The sequence below is a fragment of the Labrus bergylta genome, chromosome 5 (genome assembly GCF_963930695.1).
Source record: "Labrus bergylta chromosome 5, fLabBer1.1, whole genome shotgun sequence".
Lineage (NCBI taxonomy): Eukaryota > Metazoa > Chordata > Actinopteri > Labriformes > Labridae > Labrus > Labrus bergylta.
In genome coordinates, this window is record NC_089199.1 from 21,256,573 (window position 1) to 21,275,414 (window position 18,842).

The 18,842-nt window shown below is 36.5% G+C and overlaps 1 protein-coding gene across 6 annotated transcripts; it reads left to right on the top strand.

The window, feature by feature from the left end:
- Nucleotides 1–1,067: 1,067 nt before the first annotated feature.
- LOC109981695 (immunoglobulin-like and fibronectin type III domain-containing protein 1) lies at nucleotides 1,068–17,561 on the top strand. 6 transcript variants are annotated; one of them, XM_065955128.1, is made up of 26 exons: nucleotides 1,068–1,207; nucleotides 4,105–4,195; nucleotides 5,433–5,465; nucleotides 5,973–6,095; nucleotides 6,305–6,444; nucleotides 7,257–7,356; nucleotides 7,605–7,686; nucleotides 7,779–7,971; nucleotides 8,163–8,276; nucleotides 8,552–8,720; nucleotides 8,900–9,172; nucleotides 9,328–9,576; nucleotides 9,903–9,947; nucleotides 10,716–10,751; nucleotides 10,834–10,896; nucleotides 12,249–12,364; nucleotides 12,611–12,752; nucleotides 12,841–13,134; nucleotides 13,311–13,613; nucleotides 13,892–14,071; nucleotides 14,167–14,295; nucleotides 14,398–14,477; nucleotides 14,642–14,834; nucleotides 15,720–16,016; nucleotides 16,585–16,911; nucleotides 17,005–17,561. In XM_065955128.1, the coding sequence occupies exons 2-26, from the start codon at nucleotides 4,150–4,152 to the stop codon at nucleotides 17,007–17,009; spliced, it is 3,732 nt and encodes a 1,243-aa protein (XP_065811200.1). In that variant the 5' UTR covers nucleotides 1,068–1,207; nucleotides 4,105–4,149; the 3' UTR covers nucleotides 17,010–17,561. The 6 variants fall into 6 exon arrangements, with proteins under 6 accessions (XP_065811200.1, XP_065811202.1, XP_065811203.1 ...); XM_065955130.1 differs by having other exon boundaries at nucleotides 10,719–10,751; XM_065955129.1 differs by having other exon boundaries at nucleotides 1,189–1,207; nucleotides 4,133–4,195.
- The last annotated feature ends 1,281 nt before the right edge of the window (nucleotides 17,562–18,842 follow it).

The window sequence follows — 18,842 nt, forward strand, 5'->3', positions numbered from 1 at the left end:
CCACAATAACAAGGTTGTGGCTTCAAGTGCCAGCACCTCAGGCTCCATGAGGAAACTGAATAACTTGTCCCATGTAAGTAAATATCTTCCAGGTGGTCATTGTGTACAACAGATGACTGGAGAAAATAACTTGCCAAAATGACAAAAGACTGCAACTGTTCCCTTTACATTCCTTTTAAATGTTAAACCATATACATCAGTTATATAGAAAAACTGAAGAGGAAACATGACACCTGCCTTTTGGCATCATGTGGTCATATTTTTGCATAACCAGGGATCACATGTTTGGCATACTTCTTTTTTTTTTTAAAGCTGATATATTAAAAAAAACACAAAATCACAATTAAAATCCAAGTTTTGTATCTATAAAATAAGTACAAATTATACTACATCTTTTAGGTGAGGTCTATGGTAATACTTCATGTCTTTGATGACCTGACCTCATTAGTGCATCTTAACAATCAACATGATATTTTGCTGTTCTCGTAATTTCTTAACAGTGTCAACAGGAGCGTGCTTAGCTGTCAACACATTGCCCTGACTACTAACGTATGCTTACTCTTACTCCACAACGCAAGCATGTCAAAACTAATTGACCACTGACAAATTAACAGTCAACAGAATGATCAAAAAAATAATTGCAAAATGAAATCCAACTTAGAATCTTTCCATGCACTGTTTTGTCTGAGGAAGTAAAAGTAATCTGCAAAGCTTGTAAAGATTGCCTGAAAGGGAGAGTGTAGAATCTGGAGGGACTTTAATAAAACAAAGTCAGTTGAAAAGTAGAATATCACCAAAGCAGAGTACTAGGGATTCTTTAAGTCTGCTAAAGTCATAAAAAAAATGGCCAAATTCCAATTTTTCTGAGAAACAAATGTTTATTACCAAAAGCACTCTCAATGAAACCCCTTTATTGTTTAAAAAGAAGCAACAGTCATGGTTGTCCCATGTTCATGCTTGTATCCAACCTAAGCTTTTTGTCCTCCCCCTAGCTGGAGGTTGTGATTTATGCCATAAACAAAAACGCAATCCCCTTTCTGGGCATGCACCATGTCTGACACATGGATGCTTGTCACTTCGTCATAGGCATTCCTCTAAGGACTTAATAGCCCAAGATACAAGCAGCAACCAAGGAAGACCAAGGAAGCCACACTCAAATATCAGACTGGGAAGCAGCACCACTCAAGAGGAGCCCGGGACTGAAGAGGTAAGTTCATCATTCATCTTACATAGAGCACCACTCTTGGATGGAGATGATTAGAATAAGAGTTTGTGTAAGTCTTTTACACTGCAATCATCCTGTGGAGTATTTACCTGAAAACATCAGTTGAAAAAAGACAGAGCTTCTGTTGATGTGGACAACTGGGAAAAGTGTTTCCCTTTAAACAAAACAGAGCTGCCTTGTTTCATCACTCTCATAGGTGATGCAGTATTTTACTTTTAATTTGTCATGGTAGCCTCCTTTATTTACTACTTTAATTTAATTTTTAAACTTTGTTATAACCTAAGGTGTGAAGTTTTTGCAGATTTAATTAAGTAGGGATTTCTTGTTGCAAAAAAATGTAAATGTGTGTGAAAGATCATGATTAAACTCTACCAAAAACAACGGCTCCTTACAACATTTTAAACTATCAGTATGAGTTTGTATGATCCCTGAAAAAAGATAGGAAATCCAAATAATTAACTTTCATTATTCCTTTAATATGTTGTGTAACATATAAATGGTGGATTAACAAACGTAAAAGCAATTTAAGACCATTGATGCCTATAGGCTTTAATGACATATTGGCTGTATTTTTACCACCTTGTAGAATAAAAAAAAACAGCTTTAGAAGCATCCTTCTTTTTATTAAACTTCTTACTTGAATTATAAGATTAAAAAGAATGCTGCAAAATTTCAGCTTCCCCTCCCAAGTTGTTTCAAGGGTTTAATTGATTCTGAAAAGGATACATTGCAAACCTTTAAAATTCTCTCTGTAACTAAGGCTAACTTGGTAATAACCCAAATTAAGCAGCCTCTCTTAACTACTGCCACTGAGCAGCATCAACGCTGATTCCATAGATAGCCACATGCTTCTTTAGCATGCCCTCAGAAGAATCTTGCTTTTAACCATTTTTATGATGCTCTCACTCTCTGAATGTTCTGTCCCGTGCAGTATTTCAGCAAGTGGATCATTAAGTAGCTGGTATAGCCTTTACAGAAACATGCAACACAGTCAATATGAAACCCACTAAACAACAAGCATTAATGCAATGTTTGCTCATGACCCAGTCAAAAGAACCCAAGCAAGTCTTAAGCAGCCTTAGAACTAAATCAATGTATTTGTTTAGGTTCTTCTTACGTCTTCTTACGTCTTACTGTCGACATTGAAGAACACATGGTTTGGTGGCAAAAATAAATCCAAGTTGAAAGCCTGCAATTTGTAGTCATGTGAAGTGCATATCATATTTAGGATACACAGTATACAGTTACAGCATAATCATCCCACTTTTAAATGTTATACTATAAATACACTGATTTTTAGCTTTATCTAAAACCCATTTTGATGGAAAAAACTATAAAAAGTGGAGTGTTGTACTAAAGCTCACATACTTGTCATATTTTGCACCTCAAACCACTACAATAAGGTGATATCCAGTGTTTTAACTTGCTATACTGAGCAGGTTCCAACATAGGATGAGTCAGCCATCATGTCAGCAGTGATTTACAAGCATATTAAGATGTTTGGGATGGGATGTTCACAGTTTTATGTGGCATGTGACCGATCAGGTTACAATCCAGTTTGCTCATCTTACAACAGTCATGGACCATTGACATCCTAGAATGTCAGCCGCCTATACTGGGTAGTGCTTACTTTCTGCATCTATTATATATGTGAGGTTATGAATGGTCAAACATGTCCAAAATAAAAGTTAAATTATGTCAACCTTATCATTATTACTGTGGCAGTAATTTTGAAGCAAATCCAATTATGCTGATAAATTCTCTGTTCATTGTCCTTATAACGTTCATAATACAAATGTGCGCACAATAATTTTGTCAATCATAAACCTCATGCAGTTTATGAAGTTGAAATATTCTCTATTGGTTAAAGTGAAAAAGGGCTCATGAAACATCCTTAAAAATCGGGTAGAACCATGTCTTCAAAATGTACAGTTGAGTATATTAGATTCTATGACCTCATGGCAGGAAGCATGAGTAGGTTATCAGCAATGCTTGCAATGCAGTGTATGGACAGTAAAGTCAGTTGGTCAGTCGGTCATGCAGCCTGTCCATCAGCTAGTAGGAGTAACGTGTCTGCCTATTCTACCTTAAGGTGTAAGGAGATTTACACCTTTTTTCCACACACTGTTCTACAATTAGATCAGATGTGTATAGCTCAGATCACGTACAGAGCATAACCCAGTCATGCATTACCTCTGTAAACGTGCAGACACATCAAACTGTTAATAGCATGCAGTAGTGGTCAGCAGGGCTGATAGTCATAACTGGTCTTGTGACAAGATAATGTTTCCATTGTAAAGATTTGAAGAGTTCAGAAAGCAATGGACATGTTTGCTTTAAGGAACACATTTACAACCAAAACCCCTAAAGGGCAGACCCTGACTTCAAGGTTTTGATCAATTTAATCAAACATATCACATATAACAATATAAAATGATCACGGTCTTGATAAAATTTCCTCCCTGGTGTCATTGAGATAGCCCTTTAACAAGAACGGGATGGGCAACAAGTCCATCTGGTGCAAAATCATAAAAATGCACAATTTTTATGTTATTGCAAAAGTCATTAATATATCATTGTTATTTAAATGTTTTATGTTTCAACTTTTAGTTAGTTAGGCTAGTCAGCCAAACACTACAAACTTATGCATGGACGTGTCCAATATTGAATAGGTTGGATCAAATTACACAAAAAAAAACCTGCCTGAGGCAACTTCTTGTTAGACAGGCCTCTACCTCATCTGCATCCCTAAAAAACACACTATTTTAAGTCATTGTTGTAAAAAAAAAAATGAACTTGAGAGCCACCTTTCTTTTCTACTTGTGGTATTTGAGTATATCAGTTTAGCATTAAATACTTCTGTCAATCATTTATTACAGTTGGGGAAATCTTTCTGAATCCATCCAGGAAACAAAGGATCCAAGATGTTTCGAAGATCGGTTGTAACCGATGGGACAGCCACTGGCCAAGGTAAACATTTTACTGCAACCTTATTTTCTTTATTAAGCACAAATGAGGAAAATGTATATCAAGCAAGTGTGGCAACCAAATATCACAACAGCTTTTCTCTAATTGGGTACTCTTTAGGTCAATTTGAAATGTAGAGGTCACAAGTAACCAAATAATTCAGTAACCTGAACCTGCACCAAAAACAGAGAATCAGTGTTAATGTCGTCAAAAACGCTTGTTTGTGCTGTTGTTACAACATTCCAACTTTCCGAATCATGTGAACACACTGAAGTCAGAAAAACGACTTCCCAACTTGGAAACATGGACCACCCGAGCAGCACCCAAATGCAGCAGTGAGCTTCTGATAATCAAAATAAAAACTTGCGTCTGATTTTGTTGTTGTTTTGTTAAAATATCTTCTATTTTCGTCAATTAAAATGATGTGCAATTTTAGTCAGTGACTAAATTACTAAATTAAATCAATATCAAATGACTAATATCTGACTAAATATAAAAGGACATTTTCGTCAGGAGACTATGACTAAATTAGAAAATGGTGTGAAGATTAACACTGCAGAGAATACCTTTAGTTGATAGTATCAACCATGATACCTAAAGAAACCTTGTCTTTGATGTATTTTTGTCTTTGTTTTAAGGCAAACACAAAGAAATTCTTTATAATGATGTCAATTAAGGGTTACAGCTGACTAAATGGGTATGGTACATCAATTTGACAATCGGCCTGAGTATATTTTGCCTATCGCCCATTAGGTTGGATCAACTCGAGCCCCTTGGGACACTGTCAGGATAAGCAGTAAAGTTAATGGATAGATGATTTATATTGGTTATAAAGCTATCTTGATAATTTTGGTCCTCTTAACAGAATGTGACAAAGTAATAAGATGGTACATTTCCAGGTGAGACTCTAGCAGAATTGACAGAATGGGGTCAGCGATTATATCTATTTGTGAATAAATCTAAATAAAACTGTACATATTTCAAATAAATAAATACATTTGAATCCCATATTTTTCAACACACATATGACAGGTGAAAAATGCTGAAAATATTGCAAACTGTCTTACCTGTACTGATGTGATTAAGCCTCATGCACATCGGACAATTAAACGCACACAATGCTGGTCTAGTATTTATTTTCCCAGACCATCAGTTTTAGTTATTTAAGCCTAATCCAAAATCTAATATTAATACTATTCTGACATGTGCTGTAAATGCTCTTTAACATGTTCCTTATCAGGTCCTGCTGATGACAATTTCTATGGTAAAGAAGGTAGGCTTAAGGGACCGGAGAGAAGCCATCCACAGCTATCTTTTCCCCTCAAACTGCTCGCAAAGGCATGAAGAACTGATATGCAATGGATGTTTAAATATGCAGAATGAGCATACATGCCTCTATTCTGTGTGTGGATATATAGGTGCATCATTACATGTCAGTTCTCAGGTTGAATTTGAGGCATGGATTCCCAAGGGAAAAAGGTTAACGTTAAAGTGATTGAAATGTTAATGAATTTAACATGAGATACAAGAGAGCCTTATACACCAGACCTGAATAGATATAGCCTAGATTGGATGAAACTGATCGAGGGAGTAACATTAAACATTCTAATATGTCATGTATTAGAATGGGGTTTAGCATGGATTATGTGAGTGATACATTGATTACAGAGCAATTAAAGTTTAATTGGCTTAAAAATTAAAGTGATACTTTGATAACATCATGGTCATGGTTTCCTTTTTTTCTGTTTTCATTGTCGATGACATTACTTTTTTAATGCAGTGGGGATCAAGAAGAAATCTAAGGTCCCTGGGGTTATGATAACACAGTTTATCGAGCCCCTGCCAGAGGGAATGAGTCATCCAGACTTCACCCGCAAGCCAATTGCTCTGACCATTCAAGAGGGTAAGACAGATAGCACAAGAATAATTACACAGAAATAAAATTAGCAGGAGAGAAATAGTATCCCTGTTGCATTTGCCTAAATGTTGTGAATACAAGCATCAAGTATTCTAATTAATATACTACATCAGGAGTACATTTTAAATATCATTCATTATACATAATAAATATTGAATGTATTTCCTTGTGACCTTGTCTGTCTTTTTCTACAGGTAAATTCGCTTTTTTCAAAGCCATTGTCACTGGAGACCCAACGCCGACAGTAACATGGAGCCGAAATAATGGAGATGTGTCTGACACATCCAGATACCAGACTAAATATGATCCAACGTCCAATGAGCATACATTTGAGGCAAGTGATATGGGCTATCAAATCCCACTGATCCTGTGCAGAAAGATGCTGATGTAATGCAGTGGTAAAATTGGCACAGACATAAATAGAGCGATTGAGACTGAAAAAAGAAGCAGCATATTTTTGATCACAAAATTGTAATCCCTGAGTCTGCTTTGTCAAATACTTTTAAGAATAAGGAGAATTAATTAATTCTGAGAGAAGTACTTTCACAAAGGTCAATTGATGAAATCAAGAGGACATATACAAATCAAACATTTGTGGACATTCTGTATATTTGCCACAGTTTTTCAATCAAATTGGTCTGTCATGTACACAATGACACAGGGAAACATATTTTATCTATAACCAGTCTTTGGTTAGTACAGGAGGAGTTGAGCAAGTATGTTCAAATCAAATATATGGTCAGGTTAAAATCTACATCTGCATCTAACATCATGAAGATAATTAAACCTGAATAGGGTAGCAGGTTGATGTTGAGCAGATGCTTAATTGACTAATTATGGTAACTTGACTGCACAGACAACACAAGCACCTGTACATAAATCATCATGATAACTAACCATAACAGTATTTGGCGTGTATTTTCACTTTATAGTTTGACTCCTGGCCCATCTGTTATTATTGATGAGGCAGGGTTTATGAGCTATATCGCAGCCAGCCATCAGGGGAAGATCTAAATCTTTTGGCTTCCCTCAAAGGAGGCTGTTGCTCTGTCCATCTTGATATACAGTGTATGGTACAAACTTTTGACAGAAGTAACTTATTAGTCCACTTTCTAATTCATTTCTAATCTATTTTATATCTTTTAGATGCCAAATGTTATGCCAGATCAAGCTGATACTTATAAATGTTTTGCCATAAATGAATATGGACAGGCCATTGTCACAGTTATTCTGAATATTATTGAAGGTAAGGAATGTTTTCTTACTACATGCATACAAATGTATCAGAGTTATATTGTGCAGTCATTCAGTGTTTAAACCTGAAAAAAAAACAACACAAAAATAAGCATGCTAAGATTTAACACTGAGTTTTCTCTTTACTACCTCATGCTCATGTGTATATTGCACTCAACTGAGTAACTAATACTCTACAGTCTCCATGTATGTTAATCACATGATCATAGTAACAAATTGAGCATCCTCTTCTGCATTCAGTTGGTTACAAAAAAAACAAAGCCCCTCAACCAGCAGCTGAAGCTACAAATGGAAACTTTAAGAACGTACTAAAAAGGAGAAGGTAGGTTTGTGTTTCACGTTTAAATCGTAATTCTTTCTTCCTTAGATTTTCTGTTGAACTTAAACTAAATGCTTTGCTTTATCAATTTCCAGCAAGATCCTTCCAAAGTCTGAGCAGTCTGAGAGAAAAGATGGAGAGATCGATCCTAAATTTTGGGAGCTCTTACTAAGTGCTGAGAAGAAAGACTATGAGAGAATCTGTGCAGAGTTTGGAGTGACTGACTTTCGTTGGATGCTGAAAAAACTTAATGAAAAGAAGAAGGAAAGAGAGGAAGAGCAAGCTGAGGTTTGTAAATTTAGATATCTTCATATTGATGGGTTTATTTTTTCAACTAGATCATAGAATTTAATATGGACTTTATATAGTACTCCAGATAAACTCTTAAAAAAGACTAATGGTACAAGGTTCTACTGTAGCCTGAATACATGCATTTACTTACTTCTTACTTCATCTTACTGTGTTCTGTTTTGTCCCAGTTTGTCAGAAACATTTCCAACCTGAAACCCATTCAGGTAAATGCAGATGGTACTGCATCCTTCGAGGTTGATATGGACCTTATTGACCCAAGTAGCTCCATTTTCCTGTATAAGGTATGTATGAAAAAAATGACTTTCATAACAAAACCATTAAACAAAAGAACAGGAAGTTACCGGAGACATCTTTTCATTTGACTTATTAACAACATGACCCCTTGTGTATTACAATACAATGGCACTTCAGTTTAGGATTCATAAGGAGGATTCATGATATACCATTCTTTCCATTTTAAAGCAAATTAATGACATGCAACTGTTGCATTTGTATTTGCAAACTAGTTTCATTCTTACCAAAAGGAAAAATATAACTTTTCATATTTCACCCACAGGACGGAGTAATGGTTCCATATACGAAGGAGTTGGGAGACAAAATAAAGCACAACCTTAAACAAGTGGGGAAAAAGTACATTTTCAGTATGAAGGACCTTATGCCAGATGATGCTGGACTGTACCAGTTGGATGTAGAGGATGTGAATATGTTTTCCACTGATTTTAAAAGTAAGTTTTCCATTAGCACAACTGACAGGTTAGTAGCCCTTAAAGCAAAGGTTGTTTGATGCATGACACAAAAAGCCTACTTTGACTTGATAACTTCAGCAGTGTCTTTAGTTCTAGTCATTCATGTAGATATAGTTTACCAACTTAATCTACAATTAACCAATTGTTTTTTTTTACAGTCCCCATGGTGGATTTCTTGGTGAAAATTCAGGAAGTGAAGGCAATTGAGAGAGAAGATGCTGTTTTTGAATGTGTCCTGTCAAATCCATTCTCCAAGATTTTGTGGTTTGGCAAGAATTTACCCTTGGAACAAGGGGAGAAATATGATATCCAGGTTTCAGAAGATAAGCTGATTCACCGTCTTGTGGTCAAAGACTGCATGGTGGTGGATAAAGGAATTTATTCTGCTTGTGCAGGAATAAAATCCTGCAATGCATGGCTCGTCGTTGAAGGTAAGACTTTTTTTCTCCAGGAAAAAACTGTCTGATAAAACTCAATAATGAATAATGATAATGTTTTCTTATTAAATAAAACTGAGAAAGGATAATCATTGCTGTAATCATTGCTAAAAGTGTGTGCTCACTGCAATCTATGACCCCTATTCTAGCTGATAAAGAGGCACCAAAGGGCAAAAAATCTGCCAGAAAAACCACAAGGGCAGGAGGTTCTAGTATGGATCTTCAAAAGGTTGCTCAAGAGCAACAAGTTAAATTAGTGAAAGAGAGAGAGGAGAGGAAAGAGCAGATTCAAATTGCAAAAGAAGAAGCAGCAGCTGCACCTCCACCTGAAACCCCTCCAGCGCCTGCACCAACAAAGACTCCAGCCGAACCTGAAGCACCGAAAGACCCAGAACCAAGTAAGAATACTGACCAAAGGTTTATGAAGTATGAATTTTAATTAGGGCTAGCACCATTGTTAGCACATATGCTTTCATATGTGGATTTTGTATACCTGTAAGTATGTTTTAAAAGTAGACCCAGGGAGACTAGCCGTGCTCTGAGGTACTGCTAATGGGGATCTTAACAATTAAACAGTAATTATCATAAAAACTGTATTGAAACCATGAACCATGAGTTGTTTGGTTAATTTGTTTTTCTTCATAAGGTCCAAAGACTTCTTCACAATGAAATGAATACAATGTGCAAAGTTATATAAAATGTAACTACTTTTGATTGTTCACAGTTGTAAAAGAACCACCAGTAGTGGAGCCACCAGTAGTAAGCCCAGGTAAGTGACTTGACCTGCTATTGTTGATTTTGATTTTGACCTGTTTAAAATGTTTGTTTTTTTTAACTGCTGCTGATGTCTCTGTAATGTTTGGCTTCAGTCATTCTCCTGTTCAGCTTGTTATGTGATTATTCACCATTTAAATGTTGGTATTACTAAACTGTGTTTAGAAAATGTATATATACTGGTTCAACGAATATTCCAAGCACGGCAAGATAGTCTTGATCTGTGGTCTTTGTCTTAGGGATTGATTAAATGTTTATGTTTGGCCTGTGATGTTAATTCATGACGTGAAAGTTTTGACAAGAACATGGGAAGTTGTAGGTGCAAATTTTCTGAATTAGCAAAGTTTGGTAAGCATGCCAATTAGCCAAGTATCATTATATTATTATTTTTTAAATTGGTTTTTAAGATTATGTTTCCCACTATTTAATATACTCATACTTACAGTACTTATATCTGCCTTTACAACAGCTATTTGGGGGCATATATAGTTTTTAAAATAATACACTTTTGGAATATTTTGTTTTTGTTTGGACGAAAAAAATCCACAAGTTAAAATATCTGTTACAAAAAGTGATCATGCAGTCTTACATTATAGCATTAAGACTAAAATATGACAATGGAAAATATTCAGTCATAACCATTGTGTAACTTTGACATTAAAATGCAACTTAATGTTCCTATGAACTTTAGGCACACATTTTACCTGGTATCAACTACATAAAAACAGACACAAAGTTCAAATCTACAATGTTTTCTCACCAGCAGCATCAATAACAACTGCTGAAGAACCAGGAAGTGGTAAGAGACAACAGCAGATTATTCAAAACTGAGTAATTTAATGAATGAAATGTTAATAGCTAAATAATGTTATTGATATTAGGCCACCCAATTGAGGAAGCCGGAGTTGGTGAAAGGCTTGATGAACCACTTGTGGATACAGGAGGTGGTATTAAATAATCAAAGTGTAATCCTAACTCTGATATATGCAGGACTAATAAAATAATTATCCATTTGCGTTATTAACAATAGTTGTGAGATTAATAAAATAATAACTAAGTAATCAAGAATATTTCTATAATACCTCATTTCAATTAATGCATTGTAATTTATCTTAAATGTGGTGCGCGGAACTCCCCCCCCCCCCCCCCCCCACTTCTGCTTGTCATAGTCATTACACAAACAGTGTTGATATTTTTGATTCCTTTTCATCGGCCAGAACTCTCCATAGTAGAAAAGCTGCACCAAGGATTGTTTATGTCCACCTTGAGGACGATTGGTTCCAAGTGTCCTGTGCATGTTTAGGCACATCTATGTGCAAAACACGGCTTCTCCTACCTCCTCCTGTTAGCTGTAGCATTAGCTGCATGTAACGCTCAGTTCTACCTCCCCTCGAAAAGATTTTGCCAGTGTGTCGTCTTGTCAGTGTGATATCACTGATCTAAGCCTATTGGCTTGTTGTGGCAAGCCCAGCAGCTCATGTTGCACGCCCATTAACTTCTGCAGCACGCCCACGATATGCCGTAGCCTGCAATAGCACAGTAGTGCTAAGGTGCTAATGTTTTTGCTCCCCTCGGAGCCAAAGTGGCTGCATTCCCAATATGGTGAAAGGGCCGTGACATTTCCGAGAACCGTGCTGAGCAACTGACCAATTACGGCAGAACCGACAGGCCAACCAATCAGATCAGACTTGGCACACGTGGGGACTCTGAACGTGGGCACTTCAGAGCCTTAGAGAGAGAGTCAGAAGCGAGCCGGTGCATGGAGGAGCAGTACATGAAAACAGACACTTTTTTCAAACTTTAGCTATTGTAAACATACTTTAGTAGGTACATAGATTAAATATACGAACCCCAAAAAGGGCATAATATGACCTCTTTAAGACAAATGCCTTGTCATATATGAGAGGGTGTGAAAGAACAACAGGTATCCTTAAATAACCTCCATTTTTTATATATTACTACTGATCTAGAGCCTCTCACTGTTCTTCTTGCAAAGTCTTGTGAACCACCTGGGATGTGTTAAAGTTTGAAAGCTTATTGTTTCCTGCTCGTCGTCATGTCTACTTTTGTTGTCATTAACTCTTTGCAACTTGGCTTGTCCTTCATACTATAAATTACTTTCCTGTCCTTTCCTTCTTTTAATATTAATGAACTCCTTATTTCATTAATTTTTCTTAAACAACCAAAGAAGTATTCAATTCCTCTTGAATATTTCTTTCAGCAAACATACTAAAATGAACACTGCTCTATTAATATATGTACAAAATGGAGACTAACTTTGATTTTTGTTGTCCAGAGCCAGGAATTACCTGTGGGCTGTCCGATATTTACTGTCATCGTGGCCAGCCAGCTGAATTAGCGGTTACGATGAACATAGAATGTGAGGGCACCTGGTTTAAAGATGGAGAGCAGGTAAAGCTCCATACACATCATAATTATGTGCATTATACAACATTTGTCTAAAATTCACTTTTAAGTTAAGAGCTAAAGAACTTAGACTTTCCATCGCTAACACTGTCAAAATTAAAAACAACTGACTGTAAGACATATAAAGTAACAAACGATATTGTTTCTTTGAATAGGAGTTTGTTGTTCTCTTTGTAAAATGCACTGGAATGCAAAAATAAAACTGAGGTTTTTTGTTCTTGGATTTACTAGTTAAACTCTGCCGCTGGAATCAACATAACCAAAGATGGAACCTCTCACAAACTTACAATTCAAACCTGCAAAGACAATGACTCTGGAGTTTATCGATTTGTATCAGGGGATCAAAGTACTCAAGGAAAGGTCACTGTTGGAGGTATGATTTTCTATGGTCATGACAGAATAAGATATTAAATGACATTAGTTGCTGTGCATTCAACTGAAATACCCTGCTTGTTTCACAGGTGTTCCTGAGTTTGACCCTGATGACCTCCATAAGTTCTCCAAACCTGTGATCATAAGAGTGGGCCAGAATGCTGCTTTCAAGATGCCCTTTCCTCCTCAGGAGTCTTTGGTTGTCAGTTGGTTCAAGGATTGTACTGAGATTAAAGATGGAGGAGGAGTTAAAATTGTGAGGGAGCCAAATCACAGTCGGCTACTGCTCAGAGACTGTCTGCGGACAGACGCAGGGGAAATAAAGATCCAACTCAAAAACCCCTTTGGGTCTGTGGAGGCCACATCTAAGCTTATTGTGCTTGGTACGGTAACACCGAAAATCTGACAAAAAATACAAAAACAGAAAGAAAAGTATGTTTCCTAGGAATGTTTACTGCTACATTAGGAGAAGAATGTTAAACATTAACACAACATTCAACTTACAAAGCCTCACATTTGTATCAGTCCTCTTAAAATATAACACCTCTTTTAACAACAGATCGTCCAGGTCCACCAGAAGGTCCAGTGGAGACGGCTGAATCCACTTCATCTATAATTGAGATTAAGTGGAATCCTCCAAAAGACGATGGAGGCTCCGCTGTCACCAACTATGTCATAGAACGGCAGCAGGCAGGACAGTGTCTGTGGACAAAACTTGGGGATGTCTCAGCTGACAGGACCTCCTTCAGAGACAGGAATGTGATGCATGGAAAGAAATACAACTACCGCATCTACGCTGAAAACCCTGAAGGCCTCAGTGACACCCTGGAGACAGCTGATAGCATTATGGCTGGCATAATGAGTAAGTGTTAAAAAATCCCATGTTAACATCCCTTAGGCTGTAATAAATGAAAATGCCTCTGGATAGGTTTTAAGAGGGCTTTAAATCGTTTATTACTCTTACTATTTTGCCCCTTTAGAAATCCAAACCTTTAATTTTTACTTGAATACTTGCTCTATCTCCAAGAGGAAAAGTTTGATAGAAATGAAGATGTCCTTTAATTATTCCACGTCTTTTATCACATCTTAATTATTAAATATGAGTTTACTGGATTAATTAGACTACTTGTTATTCGCAAGTTCTCTCCGGACCACCCGGCGCACCACAAGTCGTGAGTGCCTCCAAGACCTGCATCAAGTTGACCTGGACCCCTCCAGAGGACGACAGAGGGGTACCAATCATTGGTTACCAACTGGAGAAACGAAAGAAGGACACAAATCAGTGGATTGCCCTGAATGCAGTTAATGAACCCATTGAAGGTTTGACAATTTGCACATTCAAATATGTTTAATTTAAAAGAAAGGTTCCCTTTTTTTTTTTAATTCCTTTTTTTTCCCTTAAATCTTTTTTTCAGATGTGAAGTATGCAGTTAAAGATGTCACAGAAGGAACAGAGTACGAGTTCAGAGTTTCAGCAATAAATGAGTCAGGACCTGGGGACCTCAGCCCTCCCTCTGCAATGGTGTGTGCAAAGAATCCCAACAGTAAGTGGTTACATTTCTTATAAGTGGATAATAAACTATTAACCAGAGTTTCTAGGGTTTGTTCACTGTCTGTATCTCTTGTTTTTGTGTGTTTTCATACAGTGAGACCTTGTTTTAAAAACCCAGAGGACTTTATTGTTGTTCGAGCAGGAATCTCTGCACGTGTCAAAATTTGCTATGAGGTAAGAACCTAGTATTTATTTTGAGGCTTTCCTTTATGAAGGGAATCCTTAATCTATCTTGTCAAGTCTGTACTTCATATCTTATTAAATATATGAGATCACTACACTGTCACTTTCTGTATGCATCAGAATTGATCTCATTTGATTGATATTGATCTATCCAGGCTGAACCTCCTCCCGAGATCACTTGGCTTAAAGACAATGAGCCCATATCCCCATGGATAAATATCATCAATACAGAGGGAATGTCTCAGCTTGTTATTCCTTCATCAAAGCGCTCAGATTCAGCCATTTACACTATTATAGCCAAAAACTCAGTGGGTGAGGCTTCCTTTGACATTGAGGTTAGAGTCACAGGTAAGAACAATCAATATGTTTCCAAACTAAAATCAATGCAGATGTGTTGAGAAACCATTAATGATAAACATATCATTAACAAAAACTACATATTTTAATCATGGTGTCCTGATATTAACCGTGTGTAATTTTCTTACTTTTTAAAATAAGGAATTCATCTATTGGGTGTTGAGTTATAGATTTCCATTTTGTTCAACTAGCAGAGAACATCATTAAATAAACAGTGGATACTATTTTGATCATTAAATGCTGATAACATACCAATGTATAGAAAATCCAATGTCCAACCCTTTTTTACACTGAGCAATCTGCAAATGGAATGTGAAACATAATCTGTACAGAGTAACATGCAGAAATATTTCAAGATTAACTGGCTTGAAAATACAATCATGGAATAATCCAAATGGGGGTGAAATGCCTCTCAAGTAAGGTTAGATTAAATAAGGTTCCATTAGAAATTAATGAAGAGGGGATAGGACAAATGTCAAGCAATTTCAGGTTTATGTATTCTTAGAAATACCCTGGGTCTTTATCTTTTCTATTCTTTATAAGTTACATTAACACTCAAGCTGGACTTTAAATTTGTTTTCTTTACATGCACTCTGTGACTAGGTTACATACACTGTAAGATTTTTTCTCATAGGCCACTGCACAGCTCCTACATTGCACCTTTTGTGTTTTTTATATTTTACATTTTTTTATTATATTTTATATATTGTTATAGCTTCTTGTACTTTATTATATAAGTTGTTACTAGTTCTGCTTTATTTCCTTGTTAATTGTTTAGCACCAATACACCAAGTCAAATTCCTTGTATGTGTAAATGTACTTGGCAATAAAACCCGATTCTGATTCTGATTCTGATCTAATCATATTTGTTTCTAGATGAACCCAAGTCTCCAGGACCAGTGGAGTTAGAGCAAACAGTCCATGGAAAAGTGTTGGTATCATGGGCTCCCTCTCCGGACCAGGAGCTTGACGACCGCCTGTTCTACATGGTGTCTCAACATGACTCGAACACCAGAGTGTGGAAGACCATAGCAGACCGCCTATTAACCAACACATATACTGCCAACAACATCCTTCCAGGGATAGAGTATCATTTCAGAATCTATGCCAAAAATGATATGGGTCTCTCAGATCCATCTCAGTCACCAACATGGGGCGTAAACAGCAACAGAGGTAGGTTATCGTACTTCTCATTCAAATGTATTTGTTGTTGCACCAATAGAGTAACCAAACCCTACAGTCAGCGTCTGGCTAAGTAATTGGTTTCACTACATAATGACTGCCATCAATCATAGTTGAATATTTCAGCTTCTCTTTTTGAAAATGTTTATTTATTTGTTTTTAACCAGATGCAGACATTTATATTCTCAAATTAACCATACACCTTACCAAACTATTTTAAAATACACAAAACAACAACAGTCCTTGACTTTTTTTATTCCCTGATCAGCCTCTTCTTTGGATGTAGTTCTGTGCATTCTTACCATGTGGCTCATTTGAACCTAAAATTTCCTCAGCTGTTTTCAGTTCTAAACTGAATGAAAAACAAAAAAATGTCTTACCTCTTTTAGTACAAATTCTCTCTGGAATCTCAGATTTAGCATATATCCTAGTATTGTGGTGCTACTGCCCAAAATATGTTTTTTATAAAACAAGATCAGGTTCTTAAGTACAAAGCCTTTACGAGATGGCAAAGCCTTTATGACAATGCTTTCCCTGTTTTCTAATCTCCCCCCCCCAGTTCAAAATACTTCAAATGGAGGAAATTCAACAGAGGTCTGCTTCGAAAGGCCTCCATCCATTCTGGTCCCTCTAAAAGTCCATACACCTCCAAAAGGTTACCAACTATACATGACATGCGCTGTCAGAGGATGTCCTACACCTACTGTGTCATGGTACCTGAATGGCATCTGCATAAACTCAGACAACAACTACTACATTACCAACTCTTTCGGTGTGTGCTCCATGTACATTATGAGAGTCCGACCCAATGACAGTGGTGAATATAGAGTTGTCGCAGTCAACTCTCTTGGCAAGGCAGAGTGTTCTACTAAACTTATCGTCAAAGGTAAGGCATTTGACAGAAGGGTTGGCATATGAATAGACTACATGTTCTGTTTTTTCTTATAATGATCATTTGTATTTTTCCTTTTCTCCACAGATTAAAATGGCATGAAGGCTTTGAGAGTGATTCTGGAAATTGTGAAAGTAGAATGTTTTCAATTACTTTGAGTTATGGATTGAAAGTGTGACTGTTCTGTAAGGTTTTGGTTAAATCATTTAAAACTGTAATTTATTAAATTAATTTAAAATGCAAGTGATTTACAATTGTTACCCTGTTATTTAAAGTAATTACTTTGTAGCGCAAGTGAAAATAGAACCTGTAGTACTACGAAAGTGGTGAGTGACTCTAAGACCTGCATCAACTTGACCTGGACTCATCCAGAGGACGACAGAGGGGTACCAATCATTGGTTACCAATTGGAGAAACCAAAGGACACAAATCAGTGGATTGCCCTGAATGCACTAAATGAACCGATTGAACGTTTCAAATATTGCTTGCACAGTTGTTACCCTGTTATTCAAAAATAATTATTTCATAGTGCAAGTGAAAATAGAACTTGTAGTACTAAGAACTTGACCGGGAACTTGTAGTAATATGAAACCTGTGAAAACTGTTTTGCTCTTGTAACAATGGAAATAAATGTAACAAACTAATAGGTCTGTTTTTGTTCTTTCTGCTCACATTCATCACTATTTTTCCACTAAATTCTCTGACAGAATCAAATCTTATGTTTCTGTTTTTGCAGTTGCACATGCACATTACATTACTACACGCTGTCCCTATAAGAACAGAGGGCACACTATCCATATCCAAGGCCATCAATAAATTGCTATTTAAAGATCCTCAAATAAATAAGTCCTTCTGCATTCATGGTCTAATAACAGTTAAAAGGAAGAGCTGTCAGACAACAGTGTTTAACTGCCCTTATTTATAGATATGGAGAAAAGACTCATATGTACTTTGCATTCACCTTATACTCTACATTTGACCGACAAGGCCAACACAAAACTAATTGCAGGGATTGCAATTGCATACTGTACATATGATGACCCAAACACAATCTTTACTTAGGAATAGACTCATCTCAGTTAACACACAGAGAAATGAAGCCTGTTTTATATGATTGCAGAATACTTGTGATGAGCCAAAAATGATGCGAAATTGTTCTTCATACATTAGTGCACGGGTGTTAGTGTCCCTGCTTCATGTGGGAGTGTTGACTTTATTTCCTCTGGTATGTCAAAGGTAAAACTTGTGTTAATTCTCAACTTGTGTCGTCAAGCATTTTCTTATATCATAGTCTCTTTAATGAGGTCAGAGGGGCAATTTAAACCGTCTGGATTCAAGTTATGCTTGTTTAACCTTTGACAATGTGAACCCAAAGAATAGCATAGGGCATTGAGTCCAAAATATAATCACACCATCTTTTTATAATTCCACCACAGGTTCAGTGTGACTCACTGAATATCAAAGTCATCATGCTGTCGGATTTCTCATTGATACTTTTGGGGGCAAATTGTAACAGCCAATTCATTTATACCAAGCAGATATTATTTTACCAAATAAAATATCTCATGTTAATGTTTATTGACCAATAAATAGTACATAGTGCAGTCTTCATATTACTAGAGACCTTGTGAAGCTGCCAGTCAAAACCTTTGGTTAGATGCTTTGACTTGTGAAAATTAGCGTTTGTGGCTATTGTTGATGCAAAAATCATGAATCATTAACCATGACTATCAATACAGTTGTTCCATTACTAGTAACAACTAAAACATTAAGTCAAGATCTTCATAGTTTAAATTTGACAGAATGTGAATCCAAAGACAAGATTGAATGAAATGTCATATTGTATTTCCAGCGCCAGCTGCAAAGTGATCGCTTTCATAGGGATCTGTAAGAGGAACCTCAACCCCTTACCACTGCTGTAATAT

Excerpts from the sequence above, each read along its gene's own strand:
- LOC109981695 (XM_065955128.1), top strand. The coding sequence starts at position 4,150 with ATGTTTCGAAGATCGGTTGTAACCGATGGGACAGCCACTGGCCAAG. Across the intron at positions 9,173-9,327 it reads TGCATGGCTCGTCGTTGAAG|CTGATAAAGAGGCACCAAAG; the intron begins GTAAGACTTTTT and ends CCCCTATTCTAG. Across the intron at positions 14,478-14,641 it reads GTGTCAAAATTTGCTATGAG|GCTGAACCTCCTCCCGAGAT; the intron begins GTAAGAACCTAG and ends TGATCTATCCAG.